At 43.0% G+C, this 23049-nt stretch overlaps 1 protein-coding gene across 1 annotated transcript; it reads right to left on the reverse strand.

The window, feature by feature from the left end:
• Positions 1–5156: 5156 nt before the first annotated feature.
• LOC115573200 (GTPase IMAP family member 9-like) lies at positions 5157–21119 on the reverse strand. Its single transcript, XM_030403890.1, has 4 exons — positions 21046–21119; positions 9048–9216; positions 8793–8862; positions 5157–6834 (listed from the first exon to the last, which is right to left on the reverse strand). The coding sequence occupies exons 3-4, from the start codon at positions 8860–8862 to the stop codon at positions 5765–5767; spliced, it is 1140 nt and encodes a 379-aa protein (XP_030259750.1). The 5' UTR covers positions 9048–9216; positions 21046–21119; the 3' UTR covers positions 5157–5764.
• Positions 21120–23049: the final 1930 nt, after the last annotated feature.

A 23049-nucleotide genomic window follows, 5' to 3' on the forward strand; every position in this document is an offset into this window, starting at 1 on the left:
GTGAGGAGCTCCAGGAGCTCGACTCAGGAACTAAATCAGGAGCTTTAGTCTGTTCCTGTCAGCATTTTCACAGCACAAACAACTGTCAAATAAAGGGTTTAAACACAGATGCTGAGCTGTGATGTCATTATTTACAGTCAGTTATTACTGATGAGTTTTCCTGTTTGTTACAGTCGAGCAAACTGAGAGAGGTCAACCTAACAAACACAGACAGGAAACTGAAAGAAATGAGACTGAAGACTAAAATCAACTCCACTGTTCAACTTGAGAACAAAATGTTCTGAGATGATTCAGGTTACTATAGCAACACCATGTGACTGTGTTTTTATGTGTCTCACTTTATTTATGTTTCCATGTTTTTATATGTACATGAATAAATATGATATTTAGATCAAATATTCAGTTGGAATGAAGAATGGTTTGATTTGTGTTCACCACCTGTTCACAATATTAGAAAATATTTCCTCCACACAGGAAATGACACCACCTTAAATATTTAGTGAGGTTACTCTGCAGAATCATTTATAAATGTTCTGTGTTCATATGATTTTCTGTGTGTTTATTCTGTGTTTTCTATAACTTTGTCATATCTTAACATTATTGAGGTGCAGGCCTCAGATCAGCCCTCTGGGTTTCTGCCTCTTCCTGCACTGTTTATCATTTGGATGAGCTGCAGGTGTGCAGGGTGATCGGCAGCAGCAGGTGGAGAGGAGGCCGCTGAGAAACACAAGGAAGAGGGACGGAGAAAGTCTAAACTTTCACATGTTGTGTTTTAATTTAATACGTTAAAAAGGATTGGCTGAAATTCTTCTTACCCTTGATTGTTTGATGTTCTCTCAGCTTGAATATCCAGTCCTTCTACATGTTCATGGTTCCTTCAGTTAACTACAGACAGCAGAACCTGTTCACCGCTCACATCAGCATGTACAAGAAGTGTCAGTATATCTGTTGAACTGTTCTGTCTGTTCACAACATGATATAACATGATCTTGTTGTTTTGGTTTGGGGTTTTGAATTAGTTATATCCTATCTCACGTCAAACATTCTCTCTTCTCATGTGTTGTGTGTTTGTGCCAATAACCCTCTTATTGCATATATGACATGTGAGTATTGTAGTGTGTGTTGTCGTACACCTGAAGAGTCACCAGCTGCTTTTAGTCCTTGTGTTCATTCACACTGACTGATAGGAAGTGATTCCTTCCTATCAGTGTGAGAGACAGGGGTCAAACTGTGCAGTCATGAAAACTAAAATACATTTTAAAGTTCAGCCGAGACAAACAAAAGTAATAATGAACATTTATGTTTCAATGTTTCAGGTTTTTATGTTGAAATTTCGTCTAAAGAAACGAGATAGTTTCTCATCAACATGACATGTTTTATGCATTTCCAGCCTCATATCAGCACAGAACAGTTAAAGTGTCACAGTTATATACAATTAGATCAAATTAAATACCGTATTGACCCGAATAAAGGACGAGGTTTTTTTCAATGAAAATTATGTGAATAGTAGCGGTCTAACCATTGACACGTTTTTGTTTTGGTTTTTTTATACTTTATTTACAGTTTTTGACTTTACCAAACTGTACAAAACATGTAACAACAGAGAAACAGTCAAACATCAAAGAAAACAGGAGGGGGCTGACAGACAGTTGTCAATTTACATAAATAGACTTACAAAAAATAAATAAATAAATAAATTGTGCAATAGTTGAAGTAAAGTAAGTACCATGTGAGAAATTGAGTCAGGCTGATCGAAATCTTCCTGCGTGGCTTTGGATTTGGAAGTGTACATGTCTGTGTAACATTCTTTAAAACGATCATCGATATCCTTCAGATTTTATTTTATAAATGGCTCTTTTTGCTTGTTCTCCTTTTAACTGCCTTGCCAGTAACTTCTGTGGCTTGTCGCCGAGCTCACAGTTCCTCTGTCTAAACTTCAGTAGTAAGTTGCCTATTTGTTCTCCCAGAAGGGTGTCATACTCGTACTTCAACTTAAGAATTGTGTTGTAATCTGATTGGAGTAGTGAATTTCGGTAGACCTGTTCAGCAGTTTGTAGCTCTTTTTCAATCTCTTCCAATCTGCCTCGCTTAGTCCTTTTCAGTGTTGCTTCATAAGAAATAATTTGCCCTCTGATATACACCTTGAGTGTTTCCCACGGTGTTGTATCATTCACCTCCCCATTGTCGTTGGTTTCTAGGAACTGTGATATGTGCGTAGTGATGTGTGTTTTAAAAGCCTGATCTTCAAGGAGATAAGGATTAAAACGCCAACTATAGGCTTGTCTAGAGGAGCACAACCTAAGATTAAGAGTAACAGGACTATGATCAGAAATAATTATGTTGTGATATTTAGTGTGGTTAATGTTAGAAATTAATCTGGAGTCGGCTAGAAAATAGTCGATCTGTGTGTATGATCTGTGTACATGTGAATAAAAAGAGTAATCCCGATCAGATGGGTGCTGCAGTCACCAAATATCCACCACCTTCTTTGTCTTCAACAACTTGTTAAGGGTTTGTACAGTGAGAATGTTAGGAGGGGGGGCAGAAGACAGCCTATCTAAATATGGGTCCAGGTAGCAATTAAAATCGCTCCCTATCACTATGTGGCTTGAGTCATCGTCTGGGATCAGATCAAACACCGTAGGAAAAAAAGTCGGGTCATCCGTGTTCGGTCCATATATATTCACTAATGTAACAGGAAATGAATTGATATGCCACGTTACAATTATAAACCTGCCGTTTGGGTCAGTTGTAGATGAATGAAATCGAAAAGGCACAGTCTTCCGGAAGAGAATGGCAACTCCTCGGGCTTTTGATGTGAATGGTGACTGATAGACCTGTGAAACCCAATTAGCCCTGAGTTTCTTGTGCTGAGTGGCCTTAACCTGAGTTTCATGTAAAAATATATTGTCAGATTTCAATGATTTCAAATGCGAAAAAACTTTGCCTCGTTTAACTGTGTGACCTAAACCACGTACGTTCCAGGAGACCAAGGACATGAAATCCTGAGCATTATTCACATATTGTACCTTTTGCATTTAAATGAGATACAAACTTAACATTCAGTCTGGCAGCCAGTCCCAAACAAAAAACAACAACATGATCAGTACACAAATACACCAACAAACCCCCCACCCAAAGCTTCCCTAAACGTAGCATAGTTACCCTCATCCACATCTGGGATCGCAGCTCAAAAGAGGAAAGAGTATACCTCCAACTAACTGCCCCTCATAAGCACACACAAAAAAGAGCGACTTTAACATTGAAAACAAAAACCGAAAGAACAAAAGTCTGCTCAGAACAAGTTTAGACTCTCTTTGTCTCTATGATAAGAAAAGTGAGCTTTCAAAGTTTTTGATTTACAAAAGTCTTAGCCTCATCTGGTTGGTTGAATGCTTTTACCTGCCCTTGGTAGTGGATGTGGAGTCTGGCCGGGAAGCGCAGCGAGTGCCGTATCTCCTTCTCTCTCAGCAGCTGCATCACCTCACGGAAGCTCCGCCGTTGCTCCATCACCTCCGCAGTGTAGTCGGGGAAGATTAAGATTCGGCTGCCTTCTTATTCCATTGAACTCTGCCTCCCGAGCCGCAGAATCTTCTCCTTCTCCTGTGTTAGATGCACTCGTGCAATTATCATGTGGGGTCTGGATCCTTCTGCTGGTTTGGGCTGTTGTATACGGTGCGCTCTGTCAATAACAACGGGTTTGGTGAAGTTGTTGTCCCCCAGCAGCTTAGGGATCAGGTCAGACACAAACTCAGTTGGCCTCCCTTTCTCCTCACCTTCCGGGACGCCAACAATTCGTATATTGTTGTTGCGCCTGGATCCAAGAGCCTGGCCCGCTGCTTTTTATTCTCTTGCCGCAGTTCAGCGGCAGAAGCCTCCACCGCGTGGATGCGCTGGTCGTGGTCTGCGGCCTGACTTTCGGTGGTGGTCAGTCTCTCAGTGAGCTCCCGCTGGGCGGACAAAATGTTCTGAAAGCTCTGCTCGAACTTATCAAACCACTCATTGAAGGACTGCAAAAACATATTTGACAAATTACGCCAAGCGAGTGGAAGCTCGTCTTCGTCGTCAGCTAGCAACTTGTCCGGTGATTTCTTGCTAACTTGATCGCGGCTAGCATTGGCCGCGGTATCGGCCAGCAGACGGCCAGCTACCTTGCCACCTCTTGTAGTTTTACAAGACATTTTTACTTTCCACTTAATGGTGGTGTTAAAAAGAAATGAATGACGACTAAAAAAGCGACTCAAGTGTTTAAAAAAGCGGTTTTAAATAGTAAGATTTTTTGTGCCTCGAAGAGCTCAAAAAAACACGTCTACACTGCTCTCATCTCAATAGCACCCCTACCAATGTTGATAGTTGTCTTGGTCGCTACACGACCGCAACAGCAGAGGGCGCCAGCTTATTGTAGAGACGTCACTGACACTGTGGCTGCTGTTATCTGTCAATCACAGCGGAGAAGAAGAAGTGACAGGAGATGAAAAATGGAGAGACGCGGTGATTGTACAGAGCAAAGTGGATCAAGTGTGGGGCAAGTTAACAGACATCTGAGGCGGAGCTATGATGCTGATTTTAAGATAATGGTGATCAATGAAGCGGAGGTGTCAAACAACTGTCAGCCAGCCAAGAAATATGGAGTTACGGAGTGTAACGTCTGAAGATGGCGGGTCCAAAAAGACCGTCTGAAAACGCTAACAGTAAGAGAAAAGCTTATCGTGGTCCTCTAAGCGGCCGCTTCCAAGAGACTGACAGGCAGGTGTGGAGTTTGTTATTGAGAAAGGAAACGAAGGCATGCCCATTACTATTAATTATTCAAATGATTTTCTCAGAATTTCAATAAAGAATTTCTTTAAACAAAGTCAATTTTGGATATCAGAGTCTTTTCTGAAGATCAGTCTTGAAACGAGGGGTCTTCTTATATTCGGGTCAATACGGTAAATCAAACAAGCTTGTGTGTAAAAATTCATTTTTCTTTTAAGGTTTCCACCTGGAATCTGACAAGAAGTTACATTAAACTGCACAAGACGTCATTTAATTAACAACTAAAGTTTTTGTTATGATTCTTGTTTGAGCAGGTGTCAGGTGACTAAATGACATCATACACAACAAACCGACACATTCAATCATTAAATCCAAGCAAACAAATAAACAAAGTAGAAGAATTATAGAGAACTCCAAAGTTGCCAATCAGCCATTTTTTAATGTTCACAGATAATTTCTTGCTAACCACTCCAATCTGTTACTGTTCAGAATGACTTTGTCTTTGGGTTCAAACCCAAAACCAGTCTAAGTTTGTACAGGAAGACGTGTAGTTTATCTTACAAGAGTGAATTTATTGTGAATCAGTCACAGAAAATGACTGAGTTTGTTACTGATGTCGATGCTGACAGCGATCATTTATCAAAATATCTACAAAACAGTTTAATACACTGCAGATAATAATGGAGCATGAAGAATCAGCCTCAGTTGTGTTCAGACACAACAGCAGCTGGATTTTAGAAACAAATTGTCCACAAAGTCATTTGAGAGAAAATATGTCATTAGACTCTTTGCTCAGGGATTGTTGGATTACAACGAGTTAGTAAATGACAGGTCTACATCTTGGAAACAAATATTCCAATCATAACATCACATCACATTAAATTCTTTAACAACAGCAATTTTCAATCAGTATGCTGTTAGTACAATTCAGACCCACTGAGGAGACCAAAAACTGGAGCTGCAGCTAATTTATCTGCTGCAGTCTGACATCACAAAGTCAAGAAGCTTTTTATGAAATACAGCAAAGACTCGCTGCTACAATAGCTGTATGTACTATCCCTGTCGCTATCCCTGTCCCTATCCCTGTCCCTATCGCTATCGCTTCGATTACTTCATAACTTCCCTCTGCCTTGCGTCTAGCCTCCTCTTCTTGCTTTTCTTTTAGTTTTCTACGTGCCTCCTTTAAATCCTTCTGTTTCTTCTCCTCTAAATCTATTTTAGCAGCTTCTCTCGGTTGTTTCTCCTTCTTTGATTCTCTTGGAGCAGCTTCTTTCAGTTGTTTCTCCTTCTTTAATTCTCTTTCAGCAGCTTCTCTCAGTTGTTTCTCCTTCTCTCTGTCAGCCTTCATCTTCTTCATGTCTTCCTCATACTTCTTCTCTATTTCCTTCTTCAGCTCCTCCAGCTGTTTGTGTCTTTGCTCTTCATTCTCTTTCAGGATTCGTTGTTTCTCCTCTTCAATCTTCTTCTCTGCCTCCTGGAACATTTCAGTGGTGTAGTGTCTTCCTCCATTCTTCTCTGTTATATTTCTGATCTTGTTCAGCAGCTCTCTGACCTGAGAACGATTCTTCATCTTATTATTGAAGACGTGGTACTGACCGTTACATCTGGACACAAGTTCCTGCAGGTCTTTATCTTCCTTTAAGAACTCCTCAATGGGTTCCTCTTCGAGCAGGTCACCATGGGTGAAGAGAACCATGCTGTATTTGTCTGCTTCCTCTCCAAAGATTGTCTGAATCTTCTGCACCGTCTTCTTCTCTTCCTCTGTGAATCTGCCCAGTCTGATGACAACCAGGAAGATGTGAGGTCCAGGAGAAGCATAAGAAATGCTCTGAACAATATCTCGTTTGATTTTCTCTTCATCCTCACAGGTGTCAAACAGACCTGGAGTGTCGATAACAGCAACCTTTTGTCCATCTACCTCACCAAAGGCTTTAGCACATTGTTTAGTCAAAGACTTAGAGGAGAACTTTGCTTCAAACTTCTTTTCTCCCAGAATAGTGTTTGCTGTGGAGCTCTTCCCAGCTCCAGTCTTCCCCACCAGCACAATCCTGATCTCCTCATTGTTGTATATGTTCGGTCCTGACGGGGAAAAAAGAAGAAACATTTAGCTGCAGGTTTTCATAAGATTGTGCATCTTTGACGTTGACATGAGCAATTTCACATTTTGCAGTGGAGCTTGATGGCGGTTTCCAAGATGGTTTTGAAGATTTGCTGCTTGGTTTAGTTTCTTACCACCAATAGTTGAACATCTGAGCAGATGTTGGATCTTAGTTACCTCTAAATCATCTCACTTTACTAATGAATTCAAGAAAAATGACTTAAGATCAGTTTAAAGAAATGTTGCACCAGGAACAAAACTCTCCTCATGAGCTGTAAGTGATGTTTGATTATCAAACATGAATTAAGAACATTATTATCCATCTTGAATGGTAATAATAAGTAATTATAGTAATGTAAAGTTATAATAGACTTGTGCTTAAACATGCTGATGGAAATCAGACACACAAAAATGCTGGAGATTGTGAGAAAAGTTCTCTTTTTCCATATAAGCGCTGTCCTGTTCAGAACTGTTGAGATTGATTCATAACCTAAAATAAATATGAATATATAATTAGATACATGTTACTTGTTGTAAAAGTTTCATAATTTCCATTAGTTCTTATTCTTATTTATCACAAGGTCGCTGGTTCGATTTTGCTGGTCAAAGTGTCCTTGGACAAGATACTGAACCCCAAACTGCTCCTGATGTGCTGGTCGGGTGCATGGCAGCCAACGCCATCAGTGTGTGAATGTATGCATGAATTACTGTAAGTCGCTTTGGACAAATGTGTCTGGTAAATGTTTTCATTTGTTTGCTAAATATTGCTTCTACAATCATAATATGGAGGGTCTTTGTCAGGGGCAATATTTAATGAGTTAATAAATAGGTATTATAATACAAACACAACACTTGGTGATGGCAACTCAACTCAAACAGAGTCAGAGTCAGAATTTTTATTTTTAATTAATGAGACATTCATTGATTGTGGATCAAGGACTGATCGATACTCTTATTGTCATGGACTGAGAAAAGGACTCACTGAATTAGAGGACAAGTCGTACCTTGTTAAGCACAATTCATAAGTGGACTCACAGAATGTAAAGGGTTAATAGTCAGAAGCAAGTTATATTCTTTGAAATTCACTTTCTTTCACATGAGGCAGACACTGTTTTGTTTGAATACTTGACTACAGTAACATTTCATTTTCATTTGGATGTAACTGTATGAAGAATTTGAATGTCTGATTGAAGTGGAAGTTTCTCTTGAGTGTCGTTAACAGAAACCTGTTGACCGCCCACCTCACCAAAGGCTTTGGCACAGTGTTCAGTTGAAGATTTAAGAGAGATTCTTGATATAGAATATATAGATATATCATGTAAATATATATGTCTATTCTATTTCTTCCCTTTTTAATTTTATTGCTTATTTTTGCTATTGGTTTCTGTTCTTGTAATATTCTGTCGCTGCTGTGACAAACAAATTTCCCCGTCCGCGTGACATTAAAGGATTTCTGATTCTGTTTCTGATTCTAATATAATCATCTGTTTCTCCCAGAATGGTGTTTCCTGTGGCACTCTTCCCAACACCTGGTTTCCCCACCAGCACCCTCCCTATTGTATCTGGCTGTTTCTGATGGGATGTCTGGAAAGTGAGCAAATATTTACAACTAATGTTTAAAGCTCTGGGGTATTCATAACATCAGGCGAGGTGAACATGGTCAACATTGACAAAGAGCAGTTGTACATTTGAGTACATTTTTTAATTCTTTTGTTTTGTTGTCTGTATGTTTCAACATGCAGTGGCGTATCCAGGACATTTTACTGGGTTGGCCAAGATGGGACACAAAGCTATTTGCTGTGTATTAGCAAATGAATAGCATTCACCTCGGGCAAAATTGGACCATCCTTTTTAATATAAAATCAAGTATCAGAATACACAACAAACTTAGGTAAATGTTCATGAATGACACACCTGGACATAACAGAACTGAACATACCATGCTTAGCAGGTGGATCTCCAGACACTGCTGGATCACGTCTCCTCTTCCTCCGGGTGTGGCTGGTCATCTGTGGGAATACACAGAAACAATACAGAGACATCAACAGGCTGGAAGTTCTTTTATCTTTGACAACTGTTTTAACTATTGTTCTTGTGTAGTGATGTTTCAGACAGTTGTAATTGTATAACTGGTAGACAAACAACTTGAATGTGAGCCTACATGGTAAATTCAAACTATCCAAGCATGACCTACCGTCCTGTGCAGATGGAGCTGCTCTTCGTCACTACTGCTATAGCGAGGCTGCTGACTGGACCGGGCCTTTCACTGCTGCTGGTAAAAGCTGTGGCTGGCTCTGACTCTTCTTTTGTTTTTGTAGATGAAGCTCTGAGTATCTCTGCTACTCTTCATTCCCTTTATATCACTGTGGGAAATGTAATTCAATCACTAAATCACTCAATCAATCAGTCAGTCAATTCACTTTGAAGTAATAGCTGTAACTACAAGCATCAAGTAGGATCATTGTCAAATTGGGTTAGAATTGTAACGGGAGGCACAGAGACAGGACCCAAAGCGCAGGACGCAGAGCTCAGAGAAGGTGTCTTTAATCAAAAAGGGGTTCGGTACACGGGTTATCAGTCCAGACAGGCAAACAATACAAGAGGGTCAGGCGGAGGCAGCGTCGGAGAAACCAGGCAGAAGTCCAAAAAACCAGAAAGATACAATCACTAGGAGCTCGGAGAAAAAGGCTGGAACGCTAGACAAAACTAAGACGAACTGGCACAGGAGGTGGGGGAGACAGGCTACTTAAGCACACAGGTGAGACAAAGAGACACAGGTGAAGCACATCAGGGCGGGGCAGGTAATCACACAGGAGGGAAGGACACAAGGACGGGAGGTGATGACCTGGAACAGAGACAACAGTGAGAACCAAAATACAATACAAGAAGCACAGGAGAGAAACTGGCAAGGTAAAAGGGGAACACTTAGCTGGGCGACGTGACAGTACCCCCCCCCCAACGGCCGACTCCTGGCGGCCGAGGCTCCCCGGGACGCTCGCGGTGGAAGTCCCGTATAAGGTGAGGGTCCACGATGTGCCTGGTGGGAACCCAAGATCGTTCTTCCGGGCCGTAGCCCTCCCAGTCAACCAAGTACTGGAACCCACGTCCTCGTCGGCGAACAGCCAAAAGCTTGCGGACAGTGAAGACAGGGCCTCCATCCACGATTCGGGGGGGAGGCGGGGTTCTGGATGCAGGGACCAGAGCGCTCTCTCTTGCGGGTTTCACCTGGCTGATGTGGAACGTAGGGTGCACCCTCATAGTTCTGGGGAGTTTAAGCTTCACAGCAACAGGGTTAATAACTTTAGAGATGATAAATGGTCCCACAAACCTTGGGGCAAGCTTCCTGGCTTCCACATGACGGAGGGGCAAGTTTTTGGTCGAAAGCCACACTCTTTGTCCTTCCAGATAAGTGGGCCCCTTGGAGCGACGCCTGTCTGCTGCCACCTTATACTGGTCCGAGCGGTGCAGTAGGGAGCGTCTGGCAGTGTCCCATATGCGGCGGCAGCGGCGGACCAGGGCAAGGGCTGACGGGACGTTGACCTCTTCTTCCAGGGCGGGGAAGAGGGGGGGTTGGTAACCATAAACACAATGAAACGGTGAGAAACCAGAGGAGGAGCTAGGAAGGGAGTTGTGGGCATATTCTGCCCAGATGAGATGTTTACTCCAGGAGCCAGGGTTCTGGGTGGCAAGACAACGAAGGCTGGTTTCCAGGACTTGGTTTAAGCGCTCTGTCTGACCGTTGGACTGCGGGTGATAACCTGAGGACAAGCTGGCCGTGGCTCCCAGGAGCCGACAAAAGGTCTGCCAAAACTGAGACACAAATTGGGGACCCCGGTCGGAGACGATGTCCCTTGGCAGGCCATGGAGCCGAAACACGTGTTGGAGCATTACCTCAGCTGTCTCCTTGGCTGAGGGCAACTTCTGCAGGGGAATAAAGTGAGCCATCTTGGAAAAGCGATCAACAACGGTGAGAATGGCTGTGTTACCTTCTGAAGGAGGAAGTCCAGTAACAAAGTCCACTGAAATGTCCGACCAGGGCCGCTGTGGCACAGGGAGGGGGCGGAGCAGGCCAGCTACGGGGTGGCGAGAGGTCTTGCATTGTGCACACACCGGGCAGGCAGTTACATAGTCTGTGATGTCCCTCTCCATGGCAGGCCACCAAAATCTCTGCCTGGTCACAAAGAGGGTCCGTTTAACTCCTGGATGGCACGAGAGTCGTGAAGCGTGGGCCCAGTGAATGACCTGTGAGCGGAGAGGGTTAGGGACAAATAGCCGATTCGGCGGGCAGCCGGCCGGCGGTGGGTTATTAACATTAGCTCGTAGAACCTGGGCTTCAACTTCCCAGGAGACAGCCCCCACTACGCAGGACAGGGGGAGAATGGTGCTGTCAGACTGACCGTTACTCCTGGCCGAAAACAGACGAGAGAGTGCATCTGGCTTTGTGTTCTTGGAACCTGGACGATAGGACAGAGTGAAATTGAATCGGGTAAAAAAGAGGGCCCACCTTGCTTGACGGGCGTTGAGTCTCTTTGCCTTCTTCAGGTACTCCAGATTCTTGTGATCAGTCCACACAAGGAAAGGGGCCTGTGCTCCCTCCAGCCAGTGCCGCCACTCCTCCAGTGCCACCTTCACCGCCAGTAGTTCTCTGTTGCCCACATCATAGTTCTTCTCAGCAGGGGAAAGCCTTTTAGAGAGAAAAGCACAGGGGTGCAAACGACCGTCTGCTGCAGACCTTTGGGACAGGACTGCTCCTATGCCCACGTCCGAGGCATCCACCTCTACAATAAACTGGCGTTCGTGATCAGGCAGGGTGAGTATGGGAGCAGACGAGAAACTCCTCTTAAGGGTACTGTAAGCAGCGTCGGCACGGGTGTTCCACTGGAAGAGAGTCTTGGGAGAGGTTAAAGCATGTAGAGGTGCAGCAATAGAGCTAAAATTTCTGATAAATTTCCTATAAAAATTAGCAAAGCCCAAAAATCGCTGCACCTCCTTTCTAGAGGTGGGAACCAGCCAGTCAGCCACTGCCCTCACCTTTTCCTGATCCATAGCCACCTTGCCTTGGGAGACCCTAAAGCCGAGGAAGGAGACCGAGTGAACGTGAAATTCACACTTCTCGGCCTTGACATAGAGCTGGTGCTGGAGGAGACGCTGCAGAACCTGGGTGACATGCTGGATATGAGCCTGCTCATCGGGAGAGAAAATCAGGATATCATCCAGATATACAAAAACAAAGTCATTCAAAAAGTCTCTGAGGACGTCATTCACAAGGGCCTGGAACACTCCAGGAGCGTTCGTTAAGCCAAAAGGCATCACAAGATATTCGTAATGCCCGCTGGGGGTGTTAAAGGCAGTCTTCCACTCATCCCCCTCCCTGATTCTGACCAAATGATAGGCGTTGCGGAGATCTAGTTTGGTGAACCACTTGGCTCCCTGCAGGGACTCAAACGCAGATGCGATCAGAGGGAGGGGGTACCTGTTCTTGATGGTGATGTCGTTCAAACCTCTGTAATCAATGCAAGGCCGTAAAGACTTATCCTTTTTGTCCACGAAGAAGAATCCTGCACCGGCAGGGGAGGAGGAAGGACGGATAATTCCAGCAGCGAGGGAGTCATCAATGTACTTCTTCATGGCTAGGGTCTCAGGTCTGGACAGGGAGTATAACCTCCCCTTAGGTGGAGAGGTTCCTGGAAGGAGCTCAATGGCGCAGTCATAAGGGCGATGTGGAGGGAGAGAGAGAGCTCGGGCCTTATTAAACACCTCCTTAAGCTGGTGGTAACAGGAGGGGACCCTAGAGAGGTCAGGGTACTTGGCGTCCTCCGCGGGAGACAGAGCCTTGGGGGCGGGGAAACACTTTCCCCTGCACTCTTTTCCCCAAGATATCACCTGGTTAGTGTTCCAGTCAATGTGTGGGTTGTGTGAGGATAGCCAGGGGTGACCCAAAATTAGGGGGTGCTGAGGAGCCTTGAAAACATGGAAACTAATCCTCTCTGTGTGAGAGTCCGGGAAGGAGAGGAGGAGTGACTGTGTGCGATTGGTGACCTTGCAGATAAGTCTGCCGTCCAGAGCGAAGGCCTCAATGGGTGTCTGGAGCCGATACGTCTTTAGGCTGAGAGAACTAACAAGAGCAAAGTCCATAAAGTTAGCATCAGAGCCAGAGTCAATGAACACAGGGGTTACAATAGTTTGTGAAGGAGAAGTCAGAGTGACTGTGACTGGTAGCTTAGCAGGATTGGAAATAGACAGAGTACTGCTGGTGAGGACCTTTACCTTGCAGGGCGGCGCGGAGCCTCTCCGAGGGCAGGTGGCGATATAATGTCCGCTCAGTCCACAGTAAAGGCACCTCCCCTCCACCATGCGGCGCTGTCGTTCCTCAAGGGAGAGACGGGTGCGCCCCAGCTGCATGGGCTCCTCCGTCGGAGTTGCGTCAGACCTGGGAGGAGATGAGTGGCGCCACGAAGAAAACGGGGACCGTCCACCGGAGTAATGGCGTCCCTGCTGGCGGGGCGGAGAACATGCTGACCTGCTGCGACCCAGCTCTCTTTCAAACAAACGCTTGTCTATCTTGATGGCCAAGGCGATGAGGGCATCAAGGCCGTCAGGCAAATCGAGAGGAGTGAGTTGATCCTTGAGGGGCTCAGATAGGCCTTCGATGAAAGTGTCGAACAGAGCCTCCAGATTCCAGCCGCTCTCTGCTGCGAGGGTCCGAAACTCGATGGCGTAATCGGAGACCCGGCGTCCTCCCTGCCGCAGCCGCACCAGAGCCCGTGCTGCCTCCCGGCCGGGAGTAGTCAGCTGAAAAATCTGGGTAAAAGACTTGGTGAACCGGGCCACAGAGTTGCAGATGGCCGTCTTCCAGCTCCACTCAGCCGTGGCCCAGGCCTCGGCCCGACCCGTCTGGGTCCATCTTGGCCAGTTCGTTCTGTAACGGGAGGCACAGAGACAGGACCCAAAGCGCAGGACGCAGAGCTCAGAGAAGGTGTCTTTAATCAAAAAGGGGTTCGGTACACGGGTTATCAGTCCAGACAGGCAAACAATACAAGAGGGTCAGGCGGAGGCAGCGTCGGAGAAACCAGGCAGAAGTCCAAAAAACCAGAAAGATACAATCACTAGGAGCTCGGAGAAAAAGGCTGGAACGCTAGACAAAACTAAGACGAACTGGCACAGGAGGTGGGGGAGACAGGCTACTTAAGCACACAGGTGAGACAAAGAGACACAGGTGAAGCACATCAGGGCGGGGCAGGTAATCACACAGGAGGGAAGGACACAAGGACGGGAGGTGATGACCTGGAACAGAGACAACAGTGAGAACCAAAATACAATACAAGAAGCACAGGAGAGAAACTGGCAAGGTAAAAGGGGAACACTTAGCTGGGCGACGTGACAAGAATCAGTGTGTACAGGTGTTCATGGGGCTCTGGAACCCCTAAAACAACAGCTTTGACTCCATTAAAATTTCAAAAAGAAAGGAGGTGTCAACAATGTGCCTAATTATGTCTATTTATAAAATTTTACTGCTCAAAGCTTGCTCCTTTACGGCTATGGAGCCGTAAAGGAGCTCAGTGAGAGTTCTCATTTCAATCTCGTTGTCGTCTTTTTTGGTCTCAAACATTTCTCATTTGTTTCTCCCAAAATTCCATAGGAGCAATAGGTGAGACTTGAGACTTTACCGCTTAAACCTTGCTCCTTTCCAGCACTGGGGAGACATTCTGAGACTTTATTAAGAGCTTGATGAGATCTCCTTTGAAACTTACAGGGAGCCCAAGTTGAGATTTTCTGCACCTTTTTCTCAGGAGAAACAATTGAGAAACAGGAGAAATCAGCCACCGCCTCACTTTGGTCTCACATAGATCTCATAGTTGTCTAGGAGAAATGAATGAGACACTACTGAGATCTCTTTTCCAATTTTCGTTTCCTCTGGGTTATCTCCAAGAGAAAACAATCTTTAAACAGCCCTTAAATCACAGCGCAAATAAATAAATCACAGCTTGTTCTTGTGTTATAGCTACTTATGTCTAGAATGTCACACTATATTTCACACACTGGTTCAAGTCCACAGATAGAAGTTGGTCAGCACTGTGTGTAAGACTATGAGACAAATCAACAGCACACTCTCCAGCTGTGCTGTCACAGTTGTTGATTAGCAGAGCAGCCATCTTGGAATTTAAGGTCAGTGTTGGTGAGGTGCGTCTCACATTCCAAGTCAAAAATCCGACTTCATTGGGTATTCCAGTTGAAATTGTTGACTTTGAATTCAGGAATTCTGACTTCCAAATTCAAGTAGAACACACCGTATAAACACAAGGATAGTTTTAGTTGCTGTTATTGTTCTATTCTCATGGAATCTTAAAGGAATATTATGCTGGATCTGTTTTAGTTTACCAGTTAATTGGGTACATAAAGCTAAAACTGATGCATTCTGATACAACAGGGAAGTTTGTGTTGAAGCTGTTTCACGCATGTGCTGATTGGATTGTCTTGTCATTTTGGAGGCGACAGTTTGTTGTGCTGTTGGATTGAAACACTCTGTATGAGCTTATAAATGCATCACTCAAGATCATAAAAACACTGGAGAGGACTTCCGGTCTGGCTGGCGAAGGGATGGCAGCATAGTAACAGGCTCCCGACGGTAAAATTTATACACGGCCCGGCCACGACTCGGAAATTCCTCTGTGACTCGCAAATATAAATGCAAATGAAACGGGCCAATGATTATGCCCAGGAAAGTTAAGAAAAGTGTCACGCAAAGGAAGGAAAACGAAGATATGGAAGAAGATCGACTGTCACAAGCTAGCGACAACATGCTAGCGGACACGCTACCGACTGACCCGGAACAGAGCCAGGATGCTAATCTCGGAACTATCCTAAAAGAGCTACGAGAATTTAGAAAGGACTCTAGCCAGAAACTGATCGACATCCGCGAAGACATTAATAAGATCTACAAACGAGTGGAAGAGACGGAGGAGCGTATAGAGGCAGCGGAGACTCGAATCCAGTCTTCAGAGGAGGTCTTGGCTGAGTTGGTGAAACTTCAGGCGCAAACAGAAGCTAAATTGATGGACCTGGAGGGGCGCTCCCGACGGGAAAATGTCAGACTATATGGGGTGAAGGAGGGAGCTGAAGAAGCCACGGCAACAATGACAACATTCGTGGAAGATCTGTTAATTAAAGGCCTGGAACTCCCGTCCTCCACAGCCCTGAATATTGAGAGGGCGCACCGTGCGCTCACCACGAAACCCCCGGCCGAAGCCCCGCCAAGATCCATCGTGGTCAAATTCTCGAGTTTTAGAATGAAAGAGGAGGTACTCAAAAAAGCGTGGCAAAGAAAGGGATTCGACTTTCAGGGGAAGAAGATACGTATGGACCATGACTACGCACCGGAGCTGCTGAGGAAGCGGAGGGATTACACAGAGGCGAAGGCTGCTCTGAAGGAAAGAAACATTCGATTTCAAACTCCGTTCCCAGCCGGGCTGCGGGTGTACTACAAGGAAGGCACGGTGACCTACAACTCACGGCAACGGCAGACATGGCGGTGAGGGGGATACCGGTGACGGTTTTGGAAAACCCAACCTCTCTTTTGGATCAGATCAGCCAGCTGTCTTGGCGACCCAGCGGAAGGCGAGGAAACCGGGAGAACCTGAACGCCAAACACAGCTTCAAAGAGACACTTCAAAGATTCCGACGTCAGGACACTAGATAAGTAGTGATAATGTAACGACCATCTATTTTTCCTTGTGACTTGACTTTGAGATGAGAGAATCATATACTAGAAAACAGATATCCTCTGTGAGGTTATTTGTGTAATACTACACCTATTAAGTAGATAATTTTAAGGGCATAAGTAATAAGTATGTGAAGTCGGGACATTTTACTGGACACTGTGGACCTGTCTATCAGCTTAGAGGCTGAAGAGGGCTCTCTCTCATTGTTAGATGGAAGAGACTTTCCCTCTAAACTCACGTTCCATCTGAGTTACGAGGCCATGAAAGAGGCCTCATCATTGGAAGTCATTGTGTATTTTTGTTATGCTCTTTGTTTTGTTGTAGTTAATGCTCGTGTTGGTGCTGATGTTACCCACAGCACCAGGGGTGCAAAAGTCCTTCCCTTTTTTTTTTTTTTCTTTCTCTCTCTCTTTTTTATTGAGGCGTTCAGGGCTTCAGTTATACTTAAATGACATATAATGCAAAATACCAAGTTAATTAAGGTCATTACGTATAATGTAAATGGTCTAGGCAATCCAATCAAGAGAAAAAAAATTATGGCAAAATTAAAGAGGGAAGAAATAGACGTAGCTCTCCTCCAAGAGACACATTTATCAAATTCGGAACATGAAAAACTTGTAAGATGGCGATTTAATCAATACTCGTCTTCCTATAGACAGGGCTCAAAGAGAGGGGTGGTAATCTTAATTTCTAAGAAATTAAATTTTGAGTGCATTTATGAAAAGAAAGACTTAGATGGGAGATTTGTTCTGGTCCGAGGTTATTTACAGGGCGCTTTAGTTACCTTCTTGAATGTCTACGCTCCTCCACTATCTGAATGGACATTTTTCAAACACATTTTTGAGCTATTAGTCTCGGATGCGCAGGGTACCCTAATCTGTGGGGGAGATTTTAATGTCAGACTACACCCAACCCTGGACGCATCAAAACCCTGCTACACAAGAGAGAAGAAGACTTCTAAAAATATAAAATTAATGATGAGGGAGCTCGGTCTCTGCGATACTTTGAGAGAATTGAATCCGACTAAAAAAGACTTCACCTTTTTTTCTCACCCACATTTGATCTATTCTAGGCTTGATTATTACTTTATGTATCAAAGGGACATGTATAGGGTTACAAATTGCAATATCGGGACTATGGATTTATCTGGTCATGCACCAGTCTACTTAAATGTAACATTAGACACCGAAAAAAAAGAGGACCATTTGGAGCCTAAATACAGGGATCTTGGATCCAATGCGGGAACAAATAAGAACGGACATAAAACAATATTTTGATGAAAATGACAATGGAGAAGTATCCCCACAAACTCTTTGGGATGCTTGCAAAGTGGCTTTAAGGGGAAAACTTATAGGCTACTGCTCAAATTTGAAAAAACAGAGAAAAGCAAAAATTGAACAGTTACAGTTGGAACTGGGAAAATTAGAGAATGCACAAAAAAAACATTAAATCCAGGTATAAAAATGGAAATGTGTAAGAAAAAAAACGAACTGAATGAAATTTACTCAAATGATATTAAGAAAAAATTAACTTTTCTGAAACAAAAATATTATGATACCGGAAGTAAATCAGCTAAATTAATAGCTTACAAATTAAAAAAGCAACAGGCAGAAAATACAATTCATAAAATAAGGGACCCCATTACCAACTCTACACACTACAAAATAAAAGATATCCAACAAACCTTTGAAACATTTTACACAAATTTATATACCCAATCCAAAACAGATGAAGAAAGGATGGAAGCTTTTTTAAAACTTATAAAATTACCCAAAGTGAGCAATGAACAAAATAGGTTTCTAATTGGTGAAATTACAGAGGAAGAAATTAAAAAGGCAATATCACATTCAAGGATAAATAAAGCGTCAGGGCCAGACGGATTTCCGGCAGAGTGGTACAAAGAGATGAAGGATTTACTCACCCCTAGAATGAAAACTACATACAACCATGTGCTTAAAACTGGCATTGTTCCTCTCTCTTGGAAAGAAGCAGTGATCTCCGTGATACCAAAAGAGGGTAAAGACAAGTTAGACTGTGGAAACTATCGGCCGATAAGTGTTCTGAACCAAGACTATAAGATCTTCACCCACATTTTGGCCAAAAGAATGGAAAATATTCTTCCTCAGATAATAAGTCTAGATCAGACAGGTTTTATTCAGCAAAGACAGACACAAGATAGCATTCGTCGAACGCTACATGTGATTGAGGAGATAAACAAAAATAAACTCCAGGCAGTAATGTTAAGCCTTGACGCCGAGAAGGCTTTTGATCGGGTTAATTGGGAGTTCCTGTTTCAACTATTGGACAAATTTGGATTTCATCAAATTTTTATTAAAACTATTAAAGCACTATATAATAAACCAAAAGCCAGAGTAAAAATAAATGGAGCAATTTCAAACACATTTGGCCTGGAAAGAGGGACCAGACAAGGCTGCCCATTGAGCCCATTGTTGTTCGCATTGTTTATCGAACCGTTAAGTCAGGGGATAACACAGAACAATAATATCACTAGTATAAAAATATTAGACCAAGAATACAAGATTTCTTTATTTGCTGATGACGTTTTAATTAGTTTGTCAAACCCCGAAGATTCAATTTTGGAACTATTATCATTCTTAGATACTTTTGGCTCGGTCTCAGGCTATAAACTGAACATCCAGAAGACCCAAATACTAAACTTCAATTACAAACCTAGTCAAAACATTACTTCAAAGATTCAACTAAAATGGGATCTAGAACATATGAAGTACCTGGGAGTCATCATCCCAAAAGATTTATCTAAATTATTCAACTTAAACTTTGATCTATTAAACAAGAAATTAAAGGAAGATATGAGGAGATGGAATCTTGTTCCAATATTAAGTTTTGAATCTCGGATTGAATCGGTAAAAATGAACATTTTGCCAAGGATACTATATCTATTCCAGACCCTCCCAATTGAAATTAATGATAAACAATTCAACGAATGGGATAAATTACTATCACGTTACATTTGGCAGGGGAAAAAACCGAGAATAAGGTTCCAAACACTTCAATTATCAAAAAAAAAGGGTGGACTGGCTCTTCCCTGCCTAAAAGATTACTATATTTCGGCCCAGCTGAGGATCTTGGTCTGTTGGTGCGCCTCAGATTACAAAGCAAGATGGAAGGAAATTGAAGAAAACATATCAGGGACGATGCCAATTCAAGCAAGAATAGGGGATAAAAGACTAATTAAATGCTTGATGGAAATAGGAAATAAATGGATCAACTTATCACTGAAAACATGGTTAAACGTTATCACCAGAAATGATATATTAGAAGAGGTAAAGATTCTGAAATGGTGCTGCTACGATCCTGACTTTGCCCCAAATAAGATGGATGCCAACTATAGAGTATGGGTTGGCCGGGGTCTCTCCTCATATTGTACCTTGTTCAACCAGTCAACATTGAAGAGCTTTCAGATGCTGAAAAGGCTACATGGTCTCAACAATAGAGACTTTTTTAGATATCTTCAGATACGACACCACCTAAACAGCAGTATGTCCAAAGGCCAAAAGGCGTTTGAAAACGGTTTGTTAAAAGTGTTTATCAGTGCTTATAGGACAGATTCCATGCTTAAAGTCATCTCGAGACTGTATAGAGGCCTGCAGGAAATAAAAATAGTGAATACCACGTATGTAAAACAAAAATGGGACAGGGAATCCAACAGCCACCTTTCAGAATATACTTGGATTAAATACTGTGAGTTCCAGTGGAGGATATCATGCTCAAACTCATGGAGATCTTTCGGCTGGAAGTGTCTCATTAGGTATTTCACTACACCTGCTCAGCATGGCTACCATACAGGATCTTCTAGCTGTTGGAGGTTGTGTCATTCTCAGGAAGCCAATCACTACCATTTGTTCTGGGCCTGTCCCAAAATAAATATTTTTTGGCGCAAGGTTTATTCAGAACTAGAATCTATATTTGGAACTGGCATTACATTTAACTGGGACGAACTTCTTTTTGGGCTTGTACACTCAGCTAATGTAAGTGTGAAAAATAAATATTTATTTGGAATATTGAGTCTAGCTACTAGAAAAGCCATTACAAGGAAATGGCTCAAGCCAGATGTCCCATCTATAGACGAATGGTATGATATTATTTACGATATGTATGTAATGGAAAGAATCACTTTTTCAATGAGGCTCCAGCAATCTAAATTCAATGACATCTGGAAGCAATGGAAAATGTACATTTCCCTGAAACGCCCTTCCTTTGTATAAGTCTCTTTTCTATTTCAAGATGTACTTGAGTGATTAATTATTTTGCTGTAATATTGTGACAGAAAACACCCCATGTTCATGTTGTGTTATTTCATAAAATGTTTTGTTAAAGGAAAACAATAAATAAAAAAATAAAAAAACACTGGAGAGTTGAGAAAAAGTGTTTCCATCTCAGCACAGCCCCATTAAGGACAGTTGAGATTGAAAAAAAAAAATGTTGACTTACCATCTCTTAACAATCTGCTGGCCATGGCTGTGTTCTGTAGAGAAGAGCTGGTCTGCTGCTGAACTGAAGAAATGAAGCGCTGTCTGCACCCACAGCTCTTTATATAAGGTCTTGTTGCAACAACTTTCACTTTCACCCTGCTCACCCCTCCCATCAGCATTTACAAAAAATCCCACCAGTTACTTTAAATGAGCAGAGATACAGTGCACACAGAGCCCTCTTATGATGACAACTTTGTTCACAATCTGTGACACTTCTAAACCATTAATTGTCACTTTGCACAGTTATAAGCAGCTGTGAACTAACTCCTATTATTACAGGATCACTTCTAACAAGAAAATCAAGGAAAGGGACAGTGGAGATTCATTAGGAGTCACAACAGTTTGTGATGCAGAGCTGAGCAGATTCATCAAAATAAAAATTGATAATGAAAACTTAATAATATAATTGTATTTGGATATCACAGTGGAAAACTGCTGAGTCAAAGAGTGTGACAGACCTCAGTTGCTGTTAGTGGTTTAACATCATCATATACATATACTTCAAAAGACAAGTTGCCAGCAAGTGCAGAGGACACCACAGTGAGAAGGTGTGTTTGACAGTTGAAAGAGGGACTTACCCACACAGTCTGTCTTGTTAAGAGGAAGTGATGACTGAACACTTCTGGTCTTCTGGTTCACTGGGTGTTTCCCCAGCAGGCACCTCAGGCACTGATATAATCTCAATTTAAAAAAGAAAGTCCTGTAGTTAATGTAGGACAGGTTGGTAGACTATGCGGGCCTCACATGGACGGCACCATAGATCTAAATGTAGGGGACTATCACTGCTTGATAATCAAGGTCATTAATCACTGGTGATTAATTTTACACTCGTAGAAGGGGCACCACCTCCATTGTTTGATTTACTGAAATAGGCTGGAGGAACTATTCCAAACATCTAACTGTACAAGTTTGACTTGGACAGCTAGTATGAATGAGTATGAATTTCAAATCAATTCATTCAATCTCAATATTCTGAAGCAGTGAATTCTTTGCACGTATCCATCGGTTCTCCACATTAAAATTAGGTTCCAGACAAAAACAAATGATTATATATATTTATTGACTAAATAATTCGGGGTAACATAAATTAACTGACAATTTTAGACGAACAACAGATAACAGAAAAGGTAAAGAAGGTAATAAGCAAAGTAATAAAATTATGTGACCGTAGGCAGATGGTAAAGTTAAAGGGTCGGGTTTATATATATTAAATATTACGGGAGTAATCTTTTAATACTAACGTGACCCTAATCTCAATTTTCTTAAATTCATAAGATAGAAGTCAGAACTTTAGACAGAAGTCAGAACCTAAGACAGAAGTCAGAACTTTAGACACCACTCAATCTCACATGTGTGGATCCAGCTGCATGAAGACGTTCAGCCTGTTTTGTCTGGGTGTTAGGAGGCACTGAAGCTTGTTCTCTTTGAGAGTTCTGGGTTGGACCACGGCACAGCGCGTCGGTCCAGTAGCCAGAGGGAAGACCGGTACTCTGTTGAGGGACTCTTGGTTCGAAGGCACAGCGGGTTTTCCGCCTTGGGAGCGCTGGGGGCAGAGTCGGTCTCGGCTGGGAGCACACAAAGTCCTGGTGCTATTGGAACCAGACCAGCCGCTGTAAGAAGCACTACCACGGAAGAGCCTGGAGTGTCGGCTCCTACCTCCCCCTATTCCCAAAGGAACAGCGAATATATGTAAATATATGTTCATTTTGAAAAATCAGCAAACTCTTTTTGAAAAATCAGCAAACTCTTTTTACATGAGTGTGTGAGTTTGTGCAGTAAAGCTAGCTAGCAAGAAGCTAGCTACTTGACAGCCATGGCTTCCGACACGGCACCCTCATAAAAGCAAATAAACAAATATCTGACCTCAAAGACGACATCCGTCGTCTCTCCCAGGAGTGGCAGAAGAAACAGGCCCTGTTGACCTCCTGTCTGGACATTGCCCATGAACAATCCATGCAAATAG

This window comes from Sparus aurata, chromosome 21, assembly GCF_900880675.1.
Source record: "Sparus aurata chromosome 21, fSpaAur1.1, whole genome shotgun sequence".
NCBI lineage: Eukaryota > Metazoa > Chordata > Actinopteri > Spariformes > Sparidae > Sparus > Sparus aurata.

Excerpts from the sequence above, each read along its gene's own strand:
- LOC115573200 (XM_030403890.1), bottom strand. The coding sequence starts at position 8,862 with ATGACCAGCCACACCCGGAGGAAGAGGAGACGTGATCCAGCAGTGTCT. Across the intron at positions 6,835-8,792 it reads AGATCCACCTGCTAAGCATG|GACCGAACATATACAACAAT; the intron begins GTATGTTCAGTT and ends TTTCCCCGTCAG.